The 24118-nt window shown below is 41.0% G+C and overlaps 4 protein-coding genes across 4 annotated transcripts; 3 read left to right on the plus strand and 1 right to left on the minus strand.

The window, feature by feature from the left end:
• Window positions 1-4704: 4704 nt before the first annotated feature.
• LOC143114335 (lysophosphatidic acid receptor 6) lies at window positions 4705-6717 on the plus strand. Its single transcript, XM_076275870.1, has 2 exons — window positions 4705-4792; window positions 5169-6717. The coding sequence occupies exon 2, from the start codon at window positions 5179-5181 to the stop codon at window positions 6193-6195; it is 1017 nt and encodes a 338-aa protein (XP_076131985.1). The 5' UTR covers window positions 4705-4792; window positions 5169-5178; the 3' UTR covers window positions 6196-6717.
• A 439-nt stretch (window positions 6718-7156) lies between these two features.
• Window positions 7157-14273, minus strand: ints11 (integrator complex subunit 11). Its single transcript, XM_076276671.1, has 17 exons — window positions 13961-14273; window positions 13763-13860; window positions 12048-12121; window positions 11642-11870; window positions 11324-11422; window positions 11190-11224; window positions 10954-11092; window positions 10769-10833; window positions 10406-10595; window positions 10181-10264; window positions 9991-10080; window positions 9425-9587; window positions 9065-9175; window positions 8595-8656; window positions 8260-8402; window positions 7955-8084; window positions 7157-7291 (listed from the first exon to the last, which is right to left on the minus strand). The coding sequence occupies exons 1-17, from the start codon at window positions 13986-13988 to the stop codon at window positions 7229-7231; spliced, it is 1803 nt and encodes a 600-aa protein (XP_076132786.1). The 5' UTR covers window positions 13989-14273; the 3' UTR covers window positions 7157-7228.
• Window positions 14274-14428: 155 nt separating this feature from the next.
• Window positions 14429-16029, plus strand: cptp (ceramide-1-phosphate transfer protein). Its single transcript, XM_076275940.1, has 2 exons — window positions 14429-14751; window positions 14998-16029. Exons 1-2 carry the CDS (start codon window positions 14624-14626, stop codon window positions 15518-15520), a joined length of 651 nt encoding a protein of 216 aa, XP_076132055.1. The 5' UTR covers window positions 14429-14623; the 3' UTR covers window positions 15521-16029.
• A 3811-nt stretch (window positions 16030-19840) lies between these two features.
• ubxn10 (UBX domain protein 10) lies at window positions 19841-23435 on the plus strand. The gene is made up of 2 exons (XM_076276374.1): window positions 19841-20042; window positions 22525-23435. The coding sequence occupies exon 2, from the start codon at window positions 22529-22531 to the stop codon at window positions 23291-23293; it is 765 nt and encodes a 254-aa protein (XP_076132489.1). The 5' UTR covers window positions 19841-20042; window positions 22525-22528; the 3' UTR covers window positions 23294-23435.
• The last annotated feature ends 683 nt before the right edge of the window (window positions 23436-24118 follow it).

Genomic DNA, 24118 nt, shown 5'->3' on the forward strand with positions numbered 1-24118 from the left:
ACAGAGAAGCATGTTAAATGAAATCTGATCTGCTCCCATCTTCTGTGAATGCTGCTGCTGCGTCTCTCCAGGGCCAGTGTCTGGTGGCATCTAGTCAGAGTCGGACATCTCTCAGGACTCAGAGTGTGTGAATGCTTTCCGCAGTGCATTTACCACCAGCAGCTCCATGAAAAAACACAAACACCCGTTGACCTCTGTGATCCCTTAGTGACACCCAGAGACGCTCTCTGCCTTTGAAGATGGAATTTGAAACAGACTGTGAATAAGTGATGAGTTTCTCTTAAAAGCCCAACATGCCCGTGACGGTGCCTGCTGAAATTATTCAATGGACATTTCCACTCTAAGATGCACCACTGTGAAATTACTGAATGTTGGCATTTTTGTCTGGTTGCCTGTCTGAAAGGGGGTAAGCTGCACATTATGTCCCAATAATGTCTAACTGCCAAGAGACACTGCTGAATGATTGAAATCCTAAAAAAGAAACGAAAATCAAAAACATGTTGGCATTTGGGCTTGGAATGCCAAGCCTGGGATGACCCAAGCCAAATCATTCAGTCATATCCACTAATTCTGTTTGTTACCCCTCAAACAGAGCTGAAACAGAGCATAAAACACTTATCCATCTCTCAAGGCTCAAAGAGAGAACTTGTGCAGTAATGACTGTTAACCAGGCAAAGCAGGCCAGCACACTGTGGGCGCTGTTGATAGTCATTAAACAGTTTTGACCTTGGCACCATTGCATGTTAATCGTGTTAGTATAAGCCTAATCTGTTTAGGATTCAACTGAGCAACTTCAAAGAGAGGAGCGATATGAAGGCTGTCGTTCTGAACACATGTTGTGGAAATGGCCAGCATGGCAACATACTGCAGTCACAAGTCACTTAGTGGCATCAAGGTCAAATTCAGATCATTTGGAGATAATGCAGAAGTATTAAAGTGCATTTCTGATGTTACAAGTACTATTGGTTTAATGATTCAGAGGGTCCAAACAAAAAGCTAATATAGATAGATTAAAAAAAGAGGAAATTTAGGGAAATAAATCCCTCCTACGTTGTGCTACGTGGTGCTACTGGGCTTCACGATCAAGTAGCCTGAGCCTCTCAAATAGCCTCTCACTTTCCCTCAGTCTCAGTGTTGAAGTGAAAAATGTAAAGGTGAAACATATGGGCATTTATTGTAATGTACACCATCAACTTAGTGTTCTTTAACATAGAGACAATACACAATGCCCATAGATTCATATTTGCATATTATTTTTTTTCTTCCAAATCAATCTCAGTGTCTACGATGACAGTAATACTTAGTTGAATCTTTCTCCTCCCCTCTCACGGATCCTCAATCTGTCTACATAGACATACGTGATGTCTTAAAATGTTGTGCATTAGCTATGCTTCCATAGATAAACTATTGTAACATTTTTCACAGCTGTGTGAACAGCTCACTGCTATGTGTGAATGAGAAGGCCTGTTCACACTGCTCACCCTCTTCCTAAATGCTTCTCATCAGTTCCCATGCAGCTTTTTCACGCTGCTTAATCTCCCTGACCCAAGCATTTGGACCTGGTCACTCAGATTCACAGGTGTGCATGGCCGTCGCATAAAGCTTCGTGTCTCTTAGGAGAGCTGGAGCAGCGTCGTGTCTATTCCAGCTTGGGGAGACGGGGAGACAGAGAGATGCTAGAGCGGTGTTGCTAGGTGATGGCACAGCAGAGAGGAAATGGGGTGAATGGACCACAAGGTGCTGAGGAAAGGGAGAGGCTTCAGCATAGTCCATCACAAGTGGATTTTCCACCAAGTCTTCAGAGACCAAGAATTTATTTAACCTCCAGAGATTTCCAGCGAGTCACCCTGTATTGGACTACCAGGCGGTGAGGGGGAGGAGAGACCATCTGCTCCTGTTTATTGTATGGGTCAAATCCCTGACCAGAAATCTGCACAGCACTAATAAACGTCATATACTTTTTAGAAAATGGCATGCTTGCATTACAAAGACAACCCTGTCAGACTATAGAAATGTGTAGGAACTGAACACACCTCCAGTTCTCGGATGATATTCTACATCAGGAGTTTTCAGCTGATTATGAACCAGGGACCACCATTCTGACTAAGCCGCGGACCACTGGATGAAAACCCCTGTTCTACATGGTGTACGTAAACACACCCCCAGTTCTCTAATGATATTCATGGTCTAAACACAGCTCCAGTTCTCTAATGATATTCTACATGGTCTAAACACAGCTCCAGTTCTCTAATGATATTCTACATGGTCTAAACACACCTCACACTGAATTGTGCTGGTCAATATTCACCCACATTACTGCTGGCTTGTGATGGAAGACTGACGGGACAGGGTCAATACCCTCACCCCACCCCCCTGAGGAAAGGCATGCTGGTAAAGCTTCCTGGCTCCCTGTAACAACACATTAGGAGTTACTGCTTCAGTTCACTCCTAGGCTGTCATGTCAAATACCTCATGGCACCTCTATTACGTCTGCCTGCCAGGACCTTTTGCCATAAACCTGTGTTAATATTACATATGGTCCCATTACATCAGCTTGGATAAATATGGGGCAAATGGATTCAATACATAAAAACATCACACTAAATTTGACTGGACATAATGGAGAGTGGAAGGTATGCTGTTGTACACCCCCTTGAGCTGAGATCTTCAAAATAAAAATTTAGTGCAATTTTATATTTCCAAACCTCATTTCTTATTAATCATTTATGGTGTATTTTAGCTGATACCAATACTGGTAGCATTATTGTGACAGTATTTATACTGTACATTGTTCAGCCTGCAAAACTGATCTGTAACGATTCATGGGGCAAAGTTAAGGCAGCAGATGCATACATACATGATGCAAAATGAAAACCCATAGTTTGTAAAAACAGTGAGAAACAAGGGAATGCAGTATTCTAGCAGGCATGTTTTATTACCCTCTATATAAGCAGTCAATCAGACCCTCATTGGCTCCCCTCTCTCCTTCTATTTACACAGCAGTAATACACTTACTGTACAGTGTGTATTGAAAATGTGGGATAATCCTGTGTACATCAACAGAGATGTTAAATCTCCTTAGGCAAAGACATCTGGGACGAAAGGGGCACTGGCAGTCAGTTCAATACATTCTAAATTTGGACATAAATGTGATTTACTCAAAAAGCTCAAATCTGTCCAGCATTTAGATAATCTGCACATAAATATGGGACAGTCTCCAAAAATTAAGCAGTAATGTATATTAGTCGCTAAAAAACTGAAATAAATATGTGAATGAATGAACCAATATGAATGCCTTTTTAAAGAATGATTTCATCTTTTTCATCTGGACAATGACAGGGAACAGCAAAATGTGGTGCCTCCTACCATTGTGTAGGTATAATGACAACTATTCATCATTATCATTATAATATCATTATCATGCTAACTCACTGTGACATGTGACTGAGACACACTGATCTGAGACACTGCCTGAGCCTGTGTGATGCGCTCGGAGAAATAAGGATGTGAGATGACTGCATGCCCCCCCCCCCAGTCCCCAGCCAGAACAGCTAGCAACTTGTTGGAATGACAGGGGAATTCCAGTGGACTTTGAGTTCAAATGCAATGACTTTAAACAGGCTGAAATGTCAGACTGTCACTGATGGGGTCATGTTCAGATGGAGGGAAGAGATGAAGGCAGGTTGATCCAGAGAGGCAGAGATACAGGAGTGATGGGAAATATGTACACTGTTTACAAATTCAGACCATCTTGGCACTGACAAATGATATGCAAATCAGCTTTTGTACTATACGCTGTAGAGGAATACACATCCAAAACATCATAAATACTACAACATAATCCAGTATTCCGTGGAATCCTGTTTGCCTGTCCCAGTGATAACTCAACAACAATTTGGAATACTTAACGGTTTCAAAAACTGGTCTTTTATCGCTTTATTCTCTGTATTATTGTCTTGAATCACAAGAAAGTCTGTGAATTCTCTGCTGTACCAGATCTAACAGAAAGGACTTTCTTTTATTATTTATGTTTCCAGTGCCCTCTAGTGTTACAACATGGGATTTGAGTGAGAGTGAGAAGGGGCTTTCCTGTTCATTTCTTTGTTTGCCATCTTTGCCACTCTGTCCTAGACCTATAAATCTCTCAGTGTTGGCCTTGATACTCAGGCCAAAGGTCAGATAGGTCATCCTCTGTGTGGATAACATTATTTTAGGATTTTTAGACTTCTTGAGTGTGGCTAATGTTAATACATTGAAGATAAACAATATGCCAATCACTGAGTCAACTGATTAGAAAATGAAAACAGGCTGTCCAAAAATGTCACATGAAGCATGTGATTTTGTCATGGTTTCAGTTATGGAAGCATTTCCATGAAATTGTATTATTTCATAGTGTTACCTAAGTGTTACCTGAATGACATTTCACCTCACACATTAAAAAAGAACTTTCCATTTAATTTACACCGATTGATATGTGTTTCTACAATACTATTGCATTTAATTCACAGGTAACATAACATAAACTAAACATGGAAGTGGTTTTCAGCAGCATGATAAGGTGTTGATAAAGTGTTAAAAACAGATTGACATACGTAGATAAAACCACTTGTGTTTTCTCCACACACCCCCACCACCACCCCCTACCCCCTTACTGTAGCTAACCACAGCGAGTGTGACTGTTTCCTACTCAGTGACAAACACGCTTGCAGTGAGGCAGGTGGATGGAAAGTAAGAGACAAAGTTGGCCTCCTGTTTTAAGGACTCAGTTCTAAGAAACAGCCCAGACAGAACAGTAAGTATACATTTCTGTTTACTTTAGGTGACAAAAGACTTGTATTTTTCCTGTGGTATATGGCTGTAATATCTGATCGATGGTCATGTTCAGGTTAGAGCTTCCTTACACTTCTCTGTTATGCTTTCACAACCTAGTTATTCTTTCACACTGAAATAGAGTTTAAACGATTCTGGTGGAAGGTTATATCTATGACATCTGTCTGGTTTTCTGTACCAAATTTGAAGTTGAGTCTTCTCTAACTGAGAAACCGTATAGGAAGAAATGTTGACGTTGTAGTGTGTACATTTTTTAATGTTTTAAAGATTAAAATTCCAACTGCTATGTCTCTGTGAATAGTACTAGTACTGACACACCAACCCATTTGTTTCTTCAGCTGAATCACCATGAAGATCATAACTCCAGAAGCGCAGCGTCTATACACAGTGCAGTTGTACTCATCAACGATCATGAACCAGACACACAACTCAGGCTTGGACTGTGACTCCAAAGCAGACTTCCAGTTCTACCTCTTCCCTGTTGTCTACTGCTTGGTGATGGTCCTAGGCCTGCCAGGCAACCTTGGGGCTCTGTGGTTTTTCTTCTTTAAGAGGAAGCAGAGGACGGCCTCGGACGTCTTCATCATCAACCTGGCCGTGGCCGACACGGCGTTCCTGTGCACTCTGCCCTTCCGCATCCACTACCACTGGCAGCATAACGTCTGGAAAATGGGCAAACCCACTTGTGTCCTCAGCGGCATCGTCTTCCACGCCAACATCTACGCCAGCCTCGTCTTCATGACCTGCATCTGCGTTGACCGCTACGTGGCCACCGTGCACCCGCTCGTCTACCTGCGCCTGCGGAACACCCGCTGCACCATGGCGGTGAGCGCCGCCGTTTGGCTGGTGTACGCGGTCACCACGCTGGCCTTCGTCCTGGCCGGCTTTCCGGAGAGCCAGGAGGACCGGTGCTTCGAGAGCTTCAGCCAGGAGGAGTGGGACAAGCGCCTCGGCGCCTACAGCACCTTCTGCCTGGTGTTCGGCTCGCTGCTGCCCTCGGTGGTCATCTCGGTGTGCTACCCGCTGGTGGCCCGCCGCATCACCCACATTCGGACGAGCACGGCGGGCAAGGCGCGCCGCATCATCTACGCCATCCTGGCCATTACGCTGCTGTGCTTCCTGCCCTACCACATGGTCCACCTCCTACACCTGCTGCGGCGCATGCATTACATTCAGAACTGTGCCTTGGCGGACGCCATCTACAAGGCCCGCCGCGTCACCATGGCACTGGTCAGCCTCAACAGCTGTCTGGACCCACTGCTCTACTACTTCAGCACCAACCACTGCAAGTGGAGCATGCCCAGACTGAGGTGGCTGCAGCCCAGGAGGACCCGTGGGGTCTACTACATAGGCTCGGACTTCTGAGCCTGACCACTTTCTCTTGGTGTCCGGCCGCTTAGACGCTTGTCTAATTGTTGGGACAAGTTTAAAAGTCAGGTAGTTCAAGAACCTAGTTAAGAAGACTTGGACCACTGTGGGTTCATGTCTGACTCATAGCAGAAAAACAGTGAAAGATTAATGGTCAGAAAAAGGGGCATTTTTCAGTGTAGGTAGTAGAAACAAAATGTCTCTGTCTGTACAGTACTGTTCCAAGTTTACTTATGTCTCTCTGTTGTGTCTGTCTTTTACTCTGGAGCAGACTGTGTCCTGTCAACACGCTGATATAAATAGAGTCTGAAATTGTGTACTTTATAACGGAAATGAGGTTTAATGGCACCTGCTTGACCAAGAAATGTGGAACTATAGCACAGACTGTTTCAAATCAGTGCCATGATAAAGGAACTGTGTGTCAAAGTGTCAAAATATACACAATAACATTAATTGTTCACTGCATCAATTGATGTGTATAATGGATGGATGGCTGAAATAAACCACTAGTTAAAACAGCTTCACGTTTCTGTTCTGAACAAAACAGAAGTATGATGTTTTCAAACCTTAACAATTAAGTTGTTTTACACAAATAGAGAAACTGGGTATTTTTCCTAGGTCTCCTAATGCTGGGTTAAAGCCTCTCTATTATATCATGAGACAGGCATATGCCTTTGAGAAAGAGATCAGTAAGTCGTGAGAAGACTTGTGCCATGGCACAGGCCCCTCTGAATAATATCCTGTTCAAACTAGTCTGACAAGACCTCAGCTGTCTGAAACAGCTTTGCATTGCACAAATAAACTCTGAATCTTCATGAAGGACTGGACTAATATAGATACCGACACCCTGAGAAATAATGTTGAGTGTAATGGCTGTAATACTACTTGCTATTTATGTAGGGCTACACATTGCATGATGTTGGGTTAAAGATAGAGACAAAAATCACTCTTCTTTTTTCAGTATAAAAGTATTTAATCTGTCCATCCTACAAAAGTCTACAAACAGCAGAAAAATAGTCAAGAAATGTGTTCACAGTCCAGCAGGAAGTCCTTTCTTCAGTAGGGTTGACAAAAAACTGCCCAGTTCTTCATCCTAAATGCAATGATTACACATTAGAACTATGACAAATCTTAAAAAAACTGTTGTTTGTCAAATACAAGCTTATCTGGGGTGGTAGCAATAGCGGTTACATCTCACACACTTTCCTGTGTGGGCCGGCAGCTTCAAAATAAACCCTTCCATTTCTAAAAGGGGCGAGGTGAGAGTGATGCTATGCATCATCTCTAGAGTCTAGAGTTGTGGTTTAGAGAGCACACCATGGTGGCAGCCCAGGGGGTTCAGGTATTCTGTGCTGAGCAGAACGCTACCGTGCTCATGCTTGTTCCACTTACATGCAAACACTTTCCAGGGCAATACTTATCATTGCTGAAGATCAGGGGACTCTAGTTTATGCTCTTGTATTTTGTATTGATGCTGGTAATTGGCTTATATAAAGGGTATTTGCTTAGAACAGGGGTCTTTAACTGACTGTGACCCTGGGACCATAATTATGACTAAGAAGCAACCTGAAGACCACTGTTGTGGGATGTGAGGTACATTAGTCATTCCCATAGCGAAACAATGTTATTGAATGCATGGTCAGGGGCCATCTACAATGCCTTCAAGGACCACAGGTGGGCTGGTTGACAACCCCTGATTTGACAACACCAAAACCTCTCGGCTGAAACGTTAATAACATATTTGGTGTGCAAGTACCTGGTAGCTCCAGGAGAGCAGGATGACCTTGATGTTGGGCTCCTCAGCAGTGGAGGACACTTTGATGACAATGGACTCCACCATGACCGTTCCATCTGGGAGGTGTTGGATGGTGTAGGCTTTCAGCACACTGCAAGGGAGGAGTTGGACACTGAGCTACAAGACCAAGATGGGAACTGGAAAATTTAACAAAGCTTAATGAAGCTCATAGAGTCACCCAGAGTTGAATGTTTACTCTGAGCTCTGAGATGGCGTAGCAGTGCCCTAATAGGCAAATGATGTGGCGGACATAGGACTTTCCTGACCTCTTTAAGTGTGTGTAGATGCGGGTGAGGGTGTCTGCGTCGCTATGGGGATCCTGGAGCTGCACGCGACACGTGAACCGCAACTGGTGCTCACTCAGCCCTAGCTCTTTCAGGGCCTGATCTGGAGATACCAGCCTCAAGCTCTTCACACACACCACACACACACAAACACACACACAGTAAGCTCCAAAGTTTACAAGCTAATGAGTTTCAATGTTGTGTTCCAATACCAGTGACCACACATTTTACAATACATCTTAATCCAAGATTTAATAAAAATTCATTGTATCTTCATAAAATCTTAACCCAAGATAAAAAAAATGATAAATTCTTACATTATCTTTCATGATAAGGGTTCCATGCATGGTGCGAGGCTTTTTAGGATCTGGCAAAGGTCCTGAGAAATTTCACAAATATGAAATCTATGACACTCGTGAGAAAATGACCAACAGAATAAATGAGCCAAGTCACCCATGTGCTGGATACAGATGAACTACAGATTTCAGACAGTATAGTGTAATATGGTGGTGAGCTGGACATTTTGCTTTGACTACACAGTAGCTCTGTATTATATTAACTGATCTTGCAGGCAGAATAATTTATTTCAAAAGGTAAAAGACGACAAAGGGACCTTGCTAGTGTCTAAGACCGCTTTGAAATAAAATGACATTTTCCATTTTGTGGACCACTGTCCTATTTGCAAGAGCCACAGATTTGTTTTAAGCTTCATTCACTTGTCACTCTTGCTTAACAGACTACTGCACCTCCGTCAGACAGTGTAAACTAGGCTGGGTGGGTGTCCTACCTCCGAGGGCCATCTCCCTCTTGAGCAGGTTAAGAGAGATGTCCACTGGGACACTGGGGTTGGTCTCCACAGTGGTGGTCTCCCCATTAGCTGGCATGAAACAGCTGACGTCTGCAAAAAGCAGAAGCAAAGGAGGCGTGAAGCGATGGGAGGAGTTGTGAAATAATTCAGTAAAAATAGTGCATAACTGCAACTGACATGTAGGAATCCATGAGGAAGTCGATTCTTCAATTATCTAAGCTACAAAAAGTTATTTCAGATGTACAGTTAACAACAAATAACAACACAAAAAGTATTCTTACTACAAATCACACACATATTAGCAATCTTTGTGAATGGGGTCGCCTGACATGAACTCACTGAATTCCTGTTCAATCTTGTCTTTGAGGAACTCCATCTTCTTGGCCTCTCCGTGCACCAGGAGTATGTTGCGGGGCTCTGCCATGCGGATCAGCTGCATGATGCCCTTAGCGTCCGCATGGGCGCTGAATGACATGTACTCCACCTGCAGTTTCACCTCCAGCTGGGCATCAGGGGAGAGGAAGCACTTGGGTCATTCTGGGTCAACTCAAGCAACCCCTTTTAAAAAATTATTTACTATTCTGTAAGGACTAGTTATGACCACGAGAGGCCGCCAAAGAGATTACAATTGGAATGTGCTTTGTTTAATTCAGTCTTTTAATAGTAAGGAACTGAATATTTTTTTTCTGAAAAAAAATTAACAATTCAATTTTTAATTTAAATTAATTTAAGTTTTACATTATTAAGTCACAAGACTGTATCCAGTGTGGAATTGTTTTTTTTACGCAATTCTTCCCATATGTCCCACATTTGACTTGTTATACCAAATTTGACATCTTTACAGGCCAGTTTCTGCCAGATGAAATCATAATATTGGTATGACGCAGAACGCTACCACTGCTTACCGTAGCTCTTCCTTCAATCTCCAACTTTTTCTGGCCATTCAGAATCTTGTGACCAATAGTTCCTTGGACACAATAGCCAGGCATGATGACCTAGGTAGAGTTGTTAAAAAAGTAAAAGTAATTATATTCCCTCTGAGATACAGTAAGTCTTAATTGTTACAGAAATGTTACAGTTACTAAAATGACTCACCATATTCTTTTCATTGCCAGCCCACTTCTTAAATATCTGTAGAGACTGACCAGCATGCAACATTCCTGGGGTAGCAAACACCACCTGGAAAATAAGTTTATATGACACATATTCTATAGCTATGACATTTGAGTTCATGCTACATATTCACCTCTACTAATAAGGAACTGACAATTTATCTGAAATCAATTAAAAAATCAAATAAAAGGTTAATCATGTGCCTACCATTGGTCCAGGATTGTCTGCATAGGTACGATCGAAAGCCTTTATATGTTTGAATTCAAACATGTTTCTTTGTACAAAGGTTTTGCGGATCTTTTGATTGGTCCACGTGATGAAGAGCTTGTAGTAATGGTTTGCCTTCTCTGTTAGGCCAGTTGAAAAGTAGATGGGAGCCTTGAGGTTCATCCTCTCCCTGGAAACAAACACAGCACACTGTTTCAAGGAATCATCAATCAAAGGCAATAAAGCAATACAGTTCTGGCTTAGAAAGCTTGCCCATCTCCAGAACACACAGAGAGAGAGAGAGAGAGAGAGAGAGAGAGAGAGAGAGAGAGAGAGAGAGAGATGTCCACAGTACACTCTTACCAAAATGTTTCCAAGAGAATACAGAGCTCCTGGGCTCTTCCGAGAGCAAACACTGGGATAAGGACCTGACAACACAGACACTCAATTAGTATAAAGGACTACAATTAAAAAAAAAGGTTATGGCATTTTACAGAACAGAGAAGTACTGTTTCTCTTATTTTCAGTAGGTTTTGTTCTTTTGTCACCTTTCCTCCCCTCTCAACTGTCTCATGAACTTTCTTCAAGAAGTCCCTTTCTCTGCAGCGCTTTGAGTCACGGATGGTGGTGGCATACGTGGATTCTGTGATCAGAATATCTGGACGACACTTGTCAATCCAGGCAGCACTTTGGAAAAGACATGATAATTAGGGGCAGGGAAGAATACAGCTAACGTAGAGGAAATCATGTACTTATTATTTATAAAATTCTAATTGGGCCTTACCCCAAATGCCTGTCAGGTGTCATATTGTAATCACCCTGAAATAAGACAGACATTTTCACATTAGAACAGAACAAACCCTCCATGATTTTATTTTTTTTATATAATAAGTCACATCCATTTTCATCAGCACCCACCGTGTACACCACTGACTCAGCACCCACTTTGATCTGGACCATGGCTGCCCCCAGCACATGGCCTGCATAGTAAGCCTTGATCTCCAGCTCATCATCCACCTGTGCAATACAAAGAGAATATTATGTTCAATGTGTTGCATAAAGCATTCTCATCAACACACAACATCTCATACAATACTAAAATAGTTCAATAGTTTATGTTGCTTCCACTTTTAAGTAGTATCTATTTAGAGACTGGAACTTAACCACTCAAAATGTTTTACATTCAACACAATTATGGTTATTTCTTACACTACAACACACCAAAGTACAAGATACCTGGACTGTTTGATGGAGATTAATTGGAACAACTTTCTTCATGCAATCTTTAATCATCTGAGAGGTGAAAAAGTTGGTTTCCCCCTTCTTGTCCACTGTGATCTTCCTGAAGTCCTCCAGTAGAATGGGACAGATGGCCTTGGTTGGGTGAGTCATGTAAATTGGACCGTCATATCCCACCATCTCACTCATGTATGGCAAAGCCCCACAGTGGTCAAGGTGAAAATGGCTTTATGAATTTAGAGTTTGTGTGTAGGATAGAGAGAGAAGAGAGAAAATGTGAGCAAGAACAAGACATATATGTGAACATAAGATATCTGGGTTACGTTGGTATCTTTGTGAGTGGTATTCATTATAGTTCTCATCTATGAAAACATAAACGAGACACTCTAATACGTTAACAAACCTTATGATGACACAATCCAAGAACTCTGTCAAACGCCCATTTTGAGTTATGTAGGAAAAATCTGGAAAACGTCTCTGTGGAAATGAAAAAAAAAAATCTTACTTTGGCTGCACCGTTAAGTAGCACAAGAAGAAAGTAATATGTATCTGTGCATATCAGAAATGTGCATATACAGGTGCTGGTCATATAATTAGAATATCATGTAAAAGTTGATTTATTTCAGTAATTCCGTTCAAAAAGTGAAATGTGTATAATGTATACATTCATTCCACACAGACTGATATATTTCAAGTGTTTATTTCTTTTAATTTTAATGATTATAACTGACAACTAATGAAAACCCCAAATTCAGTATCTCAGAAAATTAGAATATTGTGAAAAGGTTCAATATTGAAGACACCTGGTGCCACATTCTAATAAGCTAATTAATTCAAAACACCTGCAAAGGCCTTTAAACGGTCTCTCAGTCTAGTTCTGTAGTCTACACAACCATGGGGAAGACTGCTGACATGACAGTTGTCCAAAAGACGACCATTGACACCTTGCACAAGGAGGGCAAGACACAAACGGTCATTGCTAAAGAGGTTGGCTGTTCACAGAGCTGTGTCCAAGCCCATTAATAGAGAGGCGAAGCGAAGGAAAAGATGTGGTAGAAAAAAAGTGTACAAGCAATAGGGATAACCGCATCCTGGAGAGGATTGTGAAACAAAACCCATTCAAAAATGTGGGGGAGATTCACAAAGAGTGGACTGCAGCTGGAGCCAGTGCTTCAAGAACCACCACGCAAGACATGAGTTTCAGCTGTCGCATTCCTTGTGTCAAGCCACTCTTGAACAAGAGACGGCGTCAAAAGCGTCTCGCCTGGGCTAAAGACAAAAAGGACTAGACTGCTGCTGAGTGGTCCAAAGTTATGTTCTCTGATGAAAGCAAATTTTGCATTTCCTTTGGAAATCAAGGTCCCAGAGTCTGGTGGAAGAGAGGAGAGGCACAGAATCCATGTTGCTTTAAGTCCAGTGTAAAGTTTCCACAGTCAGTGATGGTTTGGGGTGCCATGTCATCTGCTGGTGTTGGTCCACTGTGTTTTCTGAGGTCCAGGGTCAACGCAGCCGTCTACCAGGAAGTTTTAGAGCACTTCATGCTTCCTGCTGCTGACCAACTTTATGGAGATGCAGATTTAATTTTCCAACAGGACTTGGCACCTGCCACAGTGCCAAAGCTACCAGTACCTGGTTCAAGGACCATGGTATCCCTGTTCTTAATTGGCCAGCAAACTTGCCTGACCTTAACCCCATAGAAAATCTATGGGGTATTGTGAAGAGGAAGATGCGATATGCCAGACCCAACAATGCAGAAGAGCTGAAGGCCACTATCAGAGCAACCTGGGCTCTCATAACACCTGAGCAGTGCCACATCATACTTTTCATGTTCATCATTTTCAGTTGGCCAACATTTCTAAAATACCTTTTTTGTATTGGTCTTAAGTAATATTCAAATTTTCTGAGATACTGAATTTAGGATTGTCATTAGTTGTCAGTTATAATCATCACAATTAAAAGAAATAAACATTTGAAATATCAGTCTGTGTGTAATGAATGAATATAATATACAAGTTTCACTTTTTGAATGGAATTACTGACATAAATCAACTTTTTGATATTCTAATTATGTGACTAGCGCCTGTATAATCAGAATGGTCACTACTTTAAATCACTCACGTCATCGTTGTAGCCCATGTGCATTCCACAATCAAGCATGATGTTTTTGCCCCCGATAGAGACAAGTATACAACTACGACCAACATCCTGACCAGCTCCTGAAAACGAAAAGAAGCAGGTTAACCGTAATAGATTTTTTATTGTTTGTTTGTTTTATTCAAACACATGGTGTGCATGTATTGGAAACATATTTCTTACCAAGCGGTGTTACTTTTATTTCTGGCATCCCGCTGTCTTCAGTGTAGACAAGGATAAACAAATACGTTCAAACTATGTGCCTTCTGCAGACTCATACATGCATGATTTTAGCTAGTTAGCTTAGTGGCTGGGAAGGGAAAACCTCCCATTCTTATACGATGTTTTTTTCTGTTAACAAGCAGCTTAGGCGTCTTCTAACAACTGAGCTGTTGTGATAATTTGCTAAAGCGGGTTTGCATACAAAATGTAATAATTATTAATAATAGCAACAAAGCTATCCCAAACAGCTTAACAGCACACTGCCTTACTTCCCAACCACACTGTGCGCAGGAGCAGTTGGAAGGCTTTCATTGGATGACTGTTTTGCGTCAGGTTTTCCCTGAGAACATGTGATATAAAATTAGAATGTTTGATTGGCTAGTGCTGCTACGCGATGCCGGAAGTAACCAACCATTCCGTATGTTCCGGTCGTTCCGGTATGTTCAGTGTTTGCCATCCTGTAGGGTTGCTTAGAAATGCATCAAAATCATCTTGACTTTCCCCTAGAAATCTGATTATTTGAGCAGGGACGTTCAATTTAAATGTCTCTTCATTCTCTAGACATTTACTAAACACTGTCCTCTCAAATTGTCTCTGACATCAGCAGTTCTGAACCGCGAGGAGATGGCAAACTCTGTTGAAGAGCAGAAATTCAGCCTAAAGGAAGTACTGGACACTTTTAGTTTATGCCTCTCAGAAAATAAGGAGGTATACATCGAACATTACGTGGAAGGATGGCGTGGTCTCGTTAGGTAGGTTACCTAGTTTTATATCTGACTCACTTGCTGATCAACATCTGCAGCAGGTGTTAGAAATTCAAGTCACGTTAGTGCATCGTACGTTTCTACGTTTATTCAGGGAATCATATATGGTGACATCTGTATGATCTATGTTGGTGGACACTACGCTCAGGATTGTCATTTAGTAGAACAGAGACTATCTCTAAACTTTCATTTCTGTTGAGTAACTCATTGTCTCTATTTCACTCTTTTCTGAAGGTTCATGAATAGTCTTGGAAGTGTTTTTTCCTTCATCTCCAAGGATGCTGTCAACAAAATTGAAATCCTTGCAAAATTCCTTAATGGTGAGAATGGGACACATTATAGCACTATCCAGTCCATGGTGAAATATGAGCTAGATAATGGACTAGTTGATCTCGCCAAACGTGACAAATACCCAGAGTCCGGCTGCCGAACCCTCCTAAGGCTGCACCGCGCTCTCCGCTGGCTGGAGCTCTTTCTGGAACGCCTGAGGACCAGCAGTGAGGACGGTAAGACCTCTGTGATGTGCTCAGAGGCCTACAATGAGTCCCTAGCTCAGCATCATGCTTGGATCATCCGCAAAGCTGCTGGCATGGCATTCTGTGCCCTCCCTGGACGCCCAACATTTTTTGAAGTGATGAATGTTGGTACATCGGAACAAGTAGTTTCCATGTTGGGGGATGCCCTGCCCCTCATTTCTGAAGTGTACGACATTACAGAGAAACTGTATGCCCAACACGAGCTTTTACAGTTGCCTTAGAGATAATCTATGAGACACTTTGCATAGAGTTTGTGGGGACCCCTACTGTCTGCAGTAGACATAAACATCTTTTAAATCAATCTGATTTCTGAATTTCCTTTTTATCCTGGAATGGGCATTAATATAGATATAGATAATATTCTTGAATTTCCCCTTGGGGATCAATAAAGTATCTATCTATCTATCTATAGACTAACTATGAAGAGGCTAGACTTTTGAATGTAAAATATTATTGTCTGACTGCATGTAAATATTGAATATAAATGCAGACTACAGACTACATTGTTTTAACATTACATTCACTACATTAAATTATATGTCTGATAACTCTATATGATTAAAAAGGGACAGTACCGGTAGTAATGAGTCTACAACTATGTCATGGATGTTTTAGTTAGTTTTTGTATCTATGTTTCTTGGTTATGGATGTGTTTATAATCACGAGTAGCCAAGATTTCATGGTCACTAAATGTCCATGTTAAATAAACCTCTGAGAGAACTGGATTTTCCTGAACTGGTTTTGTTTGCCTCAAGGATGAAATAGGATCTATGCACTTAAGTATTTGGGAGACTTGTAAGATGGTAGTAGTGGAGGTCTAGTGGTTAAGCCTTCCAAGTGGAACTCCAGAGGGTTGTGAGTTCAATTCCAGGAGATACAACACTGTGCCAATTCTGAAGGTATAGTTAATCCTGAGTTGCCAGTCCCTGTAGTTATTAGTTAACTGTAAGTTACTCTGGACCAGAGCACCAATCAAATGACAAATAACATAATGTTCGACTTTATCTGGCGCTGTACAGTGCTGACATGATGCAAGCTGAACAACACAATGTATGGTTAGACATTTTGCAGAATGTCACGTGTTGCATGTCATATGATATTTAAACTAGGGCTGCTCGATTTGGAGGAAATATTGTGATTTTTCTGGCAGAGATTGCAATTTCATTTGCAATATAATTTTTGAAAGTAAGCTTCAGTTCAATATTCCAAATTTTACTTTAAAGGCATCCTATGCAAGTTTTTCACCTTAACATAACAGCTTTGAAGTCGCTTTGGTGGTAAACTAACATGTAATAGGGAGAATCGTGCACCAGCCATAGCCTCTGCGGAGGACCAGCCTTGCAATTGGCACTCCCCTGACCTGGAGAACGACAAATTGCTTTATGCCAATTTTGCAATAGCCTACTGCTTGTATTACATTGTGTAATAATTACTATGTCGGTCAACATGGCTCTTTGGAAATGATCTTTGCTAGTTTGTAAACAAATCCACATGCACCATGTCCAGGGGGAAGGGTTCTAGCCATGGTATTTGTGGAGTGATGTTTATAACAATTGTGCAAAACTCAAATATCCGCAACTGCAGGGAGAACCCATAGCAAGTAGTAAAATAGGATACACCCTCATGATTTCAAAACCTTAGCCTTCCTGGCTTGAATCTACCATGACAAAAACGTGTGTGTTTCCATAAGTTAGAATGTTTAAAAAATGTAAGGAATATCTGTGCAGAAAAAAATCAATACTGAATGTTACATTAATGCTGCAATGCTGACCTGTTGAATGTATCACAACACAACTATTATTTATTGAAACAATTCTATAATTATTATTTAGTCATTTCTTTTTAATGAAAACTGTATCCATGACTAGGCTACAACAGTTAGGAACAGAAATATAGCTGCAAGCAGCAATATTTGTATTTCTGTGCCTAGCAGTACACTAGCAGGAATGGTGTTGACATGGCATGAGCAGGCACTCACAGCAACTTTCATGGCAATTGGACAAAGAATGGCTGAGATATCAGCTCATTTACTTTATTTCAGTGCCCCTAGAGGCCAAATTACACCGATTTATGTGTGTGTTCTCACAATGTACCAAGTCCCTGTACTAAGTTTGACTTTAGTACATCAAAGCATTGCTGAGATATGAGCTCACTTCCTTTATTACAACGCCCCTAGAGGCCAAATGACGGCACTTTACTTGTACATCCTCATAAACAACTACAAAGTCACTGTATCAAGTTTGGACATCAGATATCAAAGCGTTGCTGAGATACAAGCTCACTTCCTGTATTGCAGAGCCCCCTATAGAGGCCAAATGATGCCAATTTTCTAGTGTGTCATCACAATGAGGTACCAAGTCCCTGTACTAAGTTTGGACTTCTTACATCAAAGCGTTGCTGAGTTATGACCTCACTTTCTGTGTTGCAGCGCCCCCTATAGAGGCCTAATGATGCCAATTTCCTAGTGCAGTAGTTCTCAATCTGTGGTACGGGTACCACTGGTGGTACGTGAACTCTCGCTAGTGGTACTCGGGGAGTCTCCAAGGTGTCTTTTCATAAAGACTTGACAACGCAAAACAGTATGTAAAATGTAAAATATGTAGTTGAATTGGCCTATATGCACCTGTATTTTAATGACCGTCATAATGGTGGTACTTGGAGAGCCAATTGTTTTTGTGGGTGGTACTCATTGTGAAAAGTTTGAGAACCACTGTCCTGGTGCGTCATGGGGTGTGTTGCACTCGGCATCATCCAAGAATTCTAAATATACCTCAATATTCAAAATCTGACCTACGGTTCAAACGTTAAGCGCATGGATGTAATGCCAAATTTAACCCATTGGTGGCGCTAGAGCACTTGAGGTGCAGACATGAAACTTGGTGAAATAAATTATGGGACTGTCCCCAATCAGTGTGCCAAATTTCATAACTTTTCACCCAACGGTTCTATAGACTGCCATGAAGAACGTATAAATGAATCAAGTTGTACAATTAGCACAAGGTGCAGCATGGTCACAGCGTTTTTTCCATGGTCACGCTACATACTTCCAGTTGTTTCCCCCCATACAGTGAGCTCTCTTTAATTTGCCAGGGGTCAATGCAGCCAAGGTCCTTTTTTACAACTCTCAAACTTCCCATTTTATCTTAAATTAACAAAGACTTCACAATCTTTTTGTTTTCAAGAAACAAGAGGGGACTTTGAGGCTCCAGTAGAGGATGTGGATATCTATTTCCATTTGTGGTTGAGTCTCAAACTTCCCATTTTATCTTGAATTAACAAAGATTTCATAATTGCAGATGAATCCCTGTAGAATGTAAACCAGGCTTGTTCTTTCTTCCTGCTTCATTTGAGATGCTCCGCCCTCCTTAGTGTTGCTAGGCTATATATTCTTCACTTCTGCTTGCGCACCATTTCCATCCAAAACATTCTCTCTGCTCTACATCTGCTCTTTACCATTCCGCTGCATTCTTCGGTCCATCTTCTGTCGGGGAAAATGTAACAGTTTATTTAGCTAAAGTTTAGGTGAGGTTGTCATAGAAGCACATATACATTACACAATACATACACTGAAGTTCTGCAAGCAATCTGAAGAGGTAGAATACAAAGACATGAGAAGGCACCCCATTGGTCAAGGGGTTGATGCAGTCCATGTACAAGACACAACGACAGTTGCCAAGTCCTCTTATAAGCAACTTTGGGTTTGTTTTTCCATAAAGTAACTTCAAAAAAATGGGAGTTGAGGGTTGCATAAGGGTTGCATAGCCTAAATATTGTGACTGGATCATCCGCAAGGCTGCGGAAGTAGCATTTTCCTATGTCTATCATGGACGTCCATAATTTTTTGAAGTGATGATAATTGATACACCGACACATGTGGTTACCAAGTTTTAGGGAACTGTGTACAGAGGATCTATATTCTCAGCATGCTTTTGCATTTGCCATAGAAGGAATGAGAACTGTGGGGGCCATTTCTACACACTCTTAGTCTGTAATCAGTCTAGGATAGCCTATCAAGATGAAGCAGAAAAGAAAAAAATTAATTAGATTATTTAAAATGTATGTCTGATGGCTACAGATAAAATTACATTGACCAGATTTCTGAGATGAAAACTGGAGACATTGACATTCCTAGTCCAACTGTCGATATTAAATAGGCCTAGGTCTATCTCATACTTTTATCTAAAGGAGGGACAGAACTAGCTGTCATGTTGGCCTGGGGGACTACAGGCTACCTGCAAAACAGGGAGGTCTGTCTTGTCTCCCTACCCTAGACTTGCCACTTTTTCTATACTTTCTTTTTTTTTGTAACAATGCTGCTTGGTGTTAGGCCTTTACTGAACTGTTAATCTTTGTTAGTCTATGTGTCAATGACAATGTCTTATATGTGGAGCGCTTTGGGTTGCACTCAATTAAAACTGACTTGACTTGACTCGACTCGTCAAGACTCATAGACTATGAACTAAAAACATGTCTGAAACAAATTAATTTCTTGCAGTATCTTTGATTAAAATGTTTGTGTGCAGGGGTTTATGCTTTTTTTCTGACTGTTACATTTAACAACATATTGCAGTTAGAAGCTAGGCTGTCTATTTCATTATGCTTTGATATCCACCTGCTTTGTCTTGTTGCTTTGGTGTTGAAGTTTAGGAAAGGTTGTCATAGCAGCACAATGCGTTGGCAACAAAGTAACACTGAAGTTCTGCAAGCAAGTGCAAGTGGGCCTAACGTTAAGTGAAAATAAAGGTAAGTCAGTTCCATGTTTCTATACGTTTGTTTATCTGTTAATTTTCTCCTTATCCACTAACCAATCTATCTATATCGGGTTTGTAATAGCCTGTGTCAACAATATTATTAGCTATCCTTGCTAACTAGCTGACTAGCTGCCATTGCCAACAGCTACCGTTAGCAGTTTTTTGCTGTGTAACGTTATAGGATTTAGCATGAGATGATATTTAGTGGATTAGCCAACGTTATGCTTCATCTTATCTCATACCATGCCAGACGGTTCAACGCGGATAGTGTGATATGTAGCACAGATTACGCGCCAGCAGGTGGTGTAGCCCAAGCCAGTAACACCGTAAACGTTACAACCCCGTGGGCCACTGATGTTTACGAGTTAGAACGTTGTTACCTGGCAGGCATTGTTTTTCTCAGTGACTTTGGTAGGCTACATTCTTAGATCAGAATTGAAAATGTCAAGACTATGTTCAACCTCCACATCGTCTAACGTTAGTCACGTCATAAAAGCTCTTCTTTTTATTTTGTAGTCCTACAAACACTCTTGGCACTGTTCAGTAATTCGTAAATTACCCTGCCAGCTGCTTGTCATGTTATGCAGTAGGCCTACTACGACTGTAGTTCTTTCTTTGTTGAATAGTCTCTAGACATCTTGACATTCATTAGGCCTATGTGTAGCCTACATCATCATGTGTACATATTAGTATATACACATATCATATGCCTTTACATTCCATACAAAAGAGTTGAACCTGTTGTCATAATATGTCAAGTATAATTTATCATTTTTTCTAGAAGTCTCTTGAATTGATGAATTGCTCACAGCTGAGTTTTGATTTCATGAACGGGATGTGCATTATCAACCAGTTCTCAAAGCCCAGAGGTGCACATCACCTTCACAGAAGAGTGCAGTAGTTCTTCCCAGGTGTTTACATTACAATCATCATGCCATCGAAACCTCACCCATAGTTAACCTGTAGACTGGACAATAGGACGAAGCGTTTTGACCATGTTCATGAGTGATACTAGGGACTTGTCATTCTGATGGCATTGACTTGTTAATTCATTTAATATTTGCTTTGTGGGATAGGCTAAACTAGGTTTAAGAGCAACGATCTTATGCAGGCAATCTATTGTGTGATGCTGTTTACAGATTGTTAAGACATTGTGCGAATTTCAATGATTTGAGAATGCACCAGTGCGACTGGGAAAACTGTAGGCAATCAATTGGTAACACGGTAAGGGTACATGAATGATCATGAATTCATGCATGAATTATTTCATCATTTATGCATTACTTAATTCCTTATATCTTATGAATCATCAGGAATTGATGAGTTCAAAGTCTATTATTCATGACCTCATGCATGGTCAACACATCAAAGCATTAGGTACGATTGGTACATCGTTATGATTTATGATTTCTTAAGCATGATCATCATGATTACATGAATTTAAGGTTAATTACTCTTGAGTTCATCATGTTTGTGGCCCCTCACCTAAAGTGTGAACGATGGCATGTGTTTAGAGAACTGCACAAGTTGTGTTTAAATCAGAATTTGAGTAGTAATGACCACATTTTTGCCAGGAAAAGAAATCATCATGATCATTCTTAATAAATCATAATAATGTGCCAAATATACTTAAATGCTTTAGTTGATGTGTTGTTCCTGTATGAGGTCAGACTATGAACTCATGTAAATTCCTGATGATTCGTGAGATATTAATGAATGAAGTAATACATAGATCATGAATTAATTCATGCATAAATTCATAACTCATGTACCCTTACCGTAAAGTGTTACCAATCAATCTTATTTGTAATGATAATACAAATAAGTCAGAATTACTAAGTAGGCTAACAATAATGGAAAGTAACACTGCAATTCGTTTGACAACTGATCCAGTTATCTACAGTAGCAGTCCAAGCACCATTGAGGAGTAGTCATTCCTCACAATTAAAATCCTACTAACTCTATAGCACATTGCAGAGATGACATAGTATATTGCTTTGTGACATCTGTACAAAATGGGTAATTGCACTTTAAATGTAGGCCTAATTAAGTAAAAAAAATGCATGAGATTGATTAACTATTGGTTAAAGGTTGCTTCAGCGGCTTCATAACCAACTTAATCCATGCCATTGTATATTACCAATACCGAAGAGGGATCACAATGATGTCTGGGTAAAATCACTGCAGTGAATGTTTGTCATGGCATTCCAGGTTAATCTTTGTAAGATCTGCTCTGTAAATCTAGAGATGATGAAGCCTGCCATTTCCATTTAACACCATCCATGACTGTTTCACTTCACCCAACAGAACTCCTTCATACTGTATGCAGAGTGATTCAGGTTAACTCAACCAAAATGGTTGCTTCAGTTGTACGATCAGTCGTACTCTGAGTGATTCAGGTTACCTCAACCAAAATGGTTGCTTCAGTTGTACTAATCAGTCATTATCTGTGTGCTTACTCTATATCTGAACAGGAACATGCACGTCTCCATGCCAAAGTCTTCTAAAGGTCGCAAGAGAAACAAACTGGTTCATTCCCAGAGTTCAGACGCGACAGGCTTGCACCCCTCGCCTATGACACCACGCCCTCCCTTGCACGATCGCTGTACTCGTTCACGTGGCAACCTTGTCAAGCGGAGCAGCCTGAGAACCAGCAGTAACATCCCAGAGCTGGTGGAGGCCATATCAGTCCCAGTGCTGACCCTTAACAAATACAGGGTCCTGCCCTCCATCGAGAAAAAGCCTGAACGGGAGCCGAGTTTGAGGGGCATGGAGGAGAAGACCTCCAAACTCAGCCTGTCAGACAACTTCCTGCTCCAGTTGCAGTACCCGCAGCGAGAACAGCTCCTCTCCCCCATCCAGACATATGATGCCTCCAAGAGCAGCCCCGAAATGAGCGTGCTGTCTGAGGTCCTGTGCAGGCCAGGCTCCCCGTTAGTCTTCATGGAGTCACCAGAGCACCCAGCAGAAGAGATGCCCCTTGACAATCAGGGCAGTCTAATGCTCGCCATCCGGACTCCATGTGGGATCAGGATCGAACATCGTTTCAACCCCGACAGCACCCTGCGATCAGTCATTGCTGCAGCGAAGGTCCACCAAGGGAGAGGGTACACACGCAGCGTAGTTGAAACTATGGACATGCCCCGTAGAACCTTTACAGACCTTAACATGACTCTAGCTCAGTGTGGCATTCTCAACAGGTCGGTGCTGTGCATTTCACACGTGGATTTTGGGGATGATTGATTTTTTATTTTTGAGAATGTCCTTCAGAAGTCATAGACATTATTTTTGTATTATGTTTTTAAGAGAAATTGTATAGTAAACATAAAAATGCTTAAATGAATGATATAGAATATGTTAAATGATGAACAGTGATTGCACTTAGTCTTTGGTAAGAACTTATTTAAAAAATAAAAAAAAAATAAAAAAAATCAGCTGATACTAAACTGTAAGTCTAGCTCAGTAAAATTCACCTTATTGATGAATAACTTTGAGGTTTTTTGAAATACATTATGCATTCATCATGTAGCAATTGCAAATTGCCATTGCACACATTCACTAGTTCCTCTTTAAACATGATATTCAGTATTTAGTTTGTCAGGACTATTATAGTGATAATCTCCATCATATTGACAAGGAATGCCATTTTTTTAAAAATTCAAATGATAATGGACAGCTTATACTTGGTAGTAACTTGAAGGAAAATTCCAGCGATTTTTTTAGTACTCGGTGGTCTGTCTGTGCAGGGGGAAAAAAGAAGAACGATCATCATTGAATGATCAGTTCTACCTAGCTCAAGTTACTGTAGGCAACAGCTACAGCTTGCAGGCAGCTACAGTGCTACACTCTGGGGCAATGAACATGGAGGCTCATAAACATGTCCCCAGAGTGTAGCAAGTCATTAAGACATTTACTCAAACTACAATGGCACTATGGAAAAGTAAAAGTACAGTAGCAGTATGTGTCAATATACCACAGGGATTAAATACCAAAATGAATTAAATTAAGTCATTGTGAAAACATTGGTGATAACAGAATTGATACTCAATACACAGTAAAGGAGAGAAA

The sequence above is a fragment of the Alosa pseudoharengus genome, unplaced genomic scaffold (assembly GCF_046254945.1).
Source record: "Alosa pseudoharengus isolate Yale_2024_CS ecotype anadromous, Long Island Sound unplaced genomic scaffold, YU_APseudo_1.1 YU_APseudo_1.1_scf_9, whole genome shotgun sequence".
Classification (NCBI taxonomy): Eukaryota; Metazoa; Chordata; class Actinopteri; order Clupeiformes; family Clupeidae; genus Alosa; species Alosa pseudoharengus.

Coding starts and splice junctions, on each gene's coding strand:
- LOC143114335 (XM_076275870.1), top strand. CDS start 5,179: ATGAAGATCATAACTCCAGAAGCGCAGCGTCTATACACAGTGCAGTTG.
- ubxn10 (XM_076276374.1), top strand. CDS start 22,529: ATGCACGTCTCCATGCCAAAGTCTTCTAAAGGTCGCAAGAGAAACAAA.
- ints11 (XM_076276671.1), bottom strand. CDS start 13,988: ATGCCAGAAATAAAAGTAACACCGCTTG. Junction 10,834..10,953: donor CAGTTGAGAGGGGAGGAAAG/GTGACAAAAGAA, acceptor CTGTGTTGTCAG/GTCCTTATCCCAGTGTTTGC. Junction 10,596..10,768: donor ATTCTCTTGGAAACATTTTG/GTAAGAGTGTAC, acceptor GTTTGTTTCCAG/GGAGAGGATGAACCTCAAGG.
- cptp (XM_076275940.1), top strand. CDS start 14,624: ATGGCAAACTCTGTTGAAGAGCAGAAATTCAGCCTAAAGGAAGTACTG. Junction 14,752..14,997: donor GGATGGCGTGGTCTCGTTAG/GTAGGTTACCTA, acceptor TCTTTTCTGAAG/GTTCATGAATAGTCTTGGAA.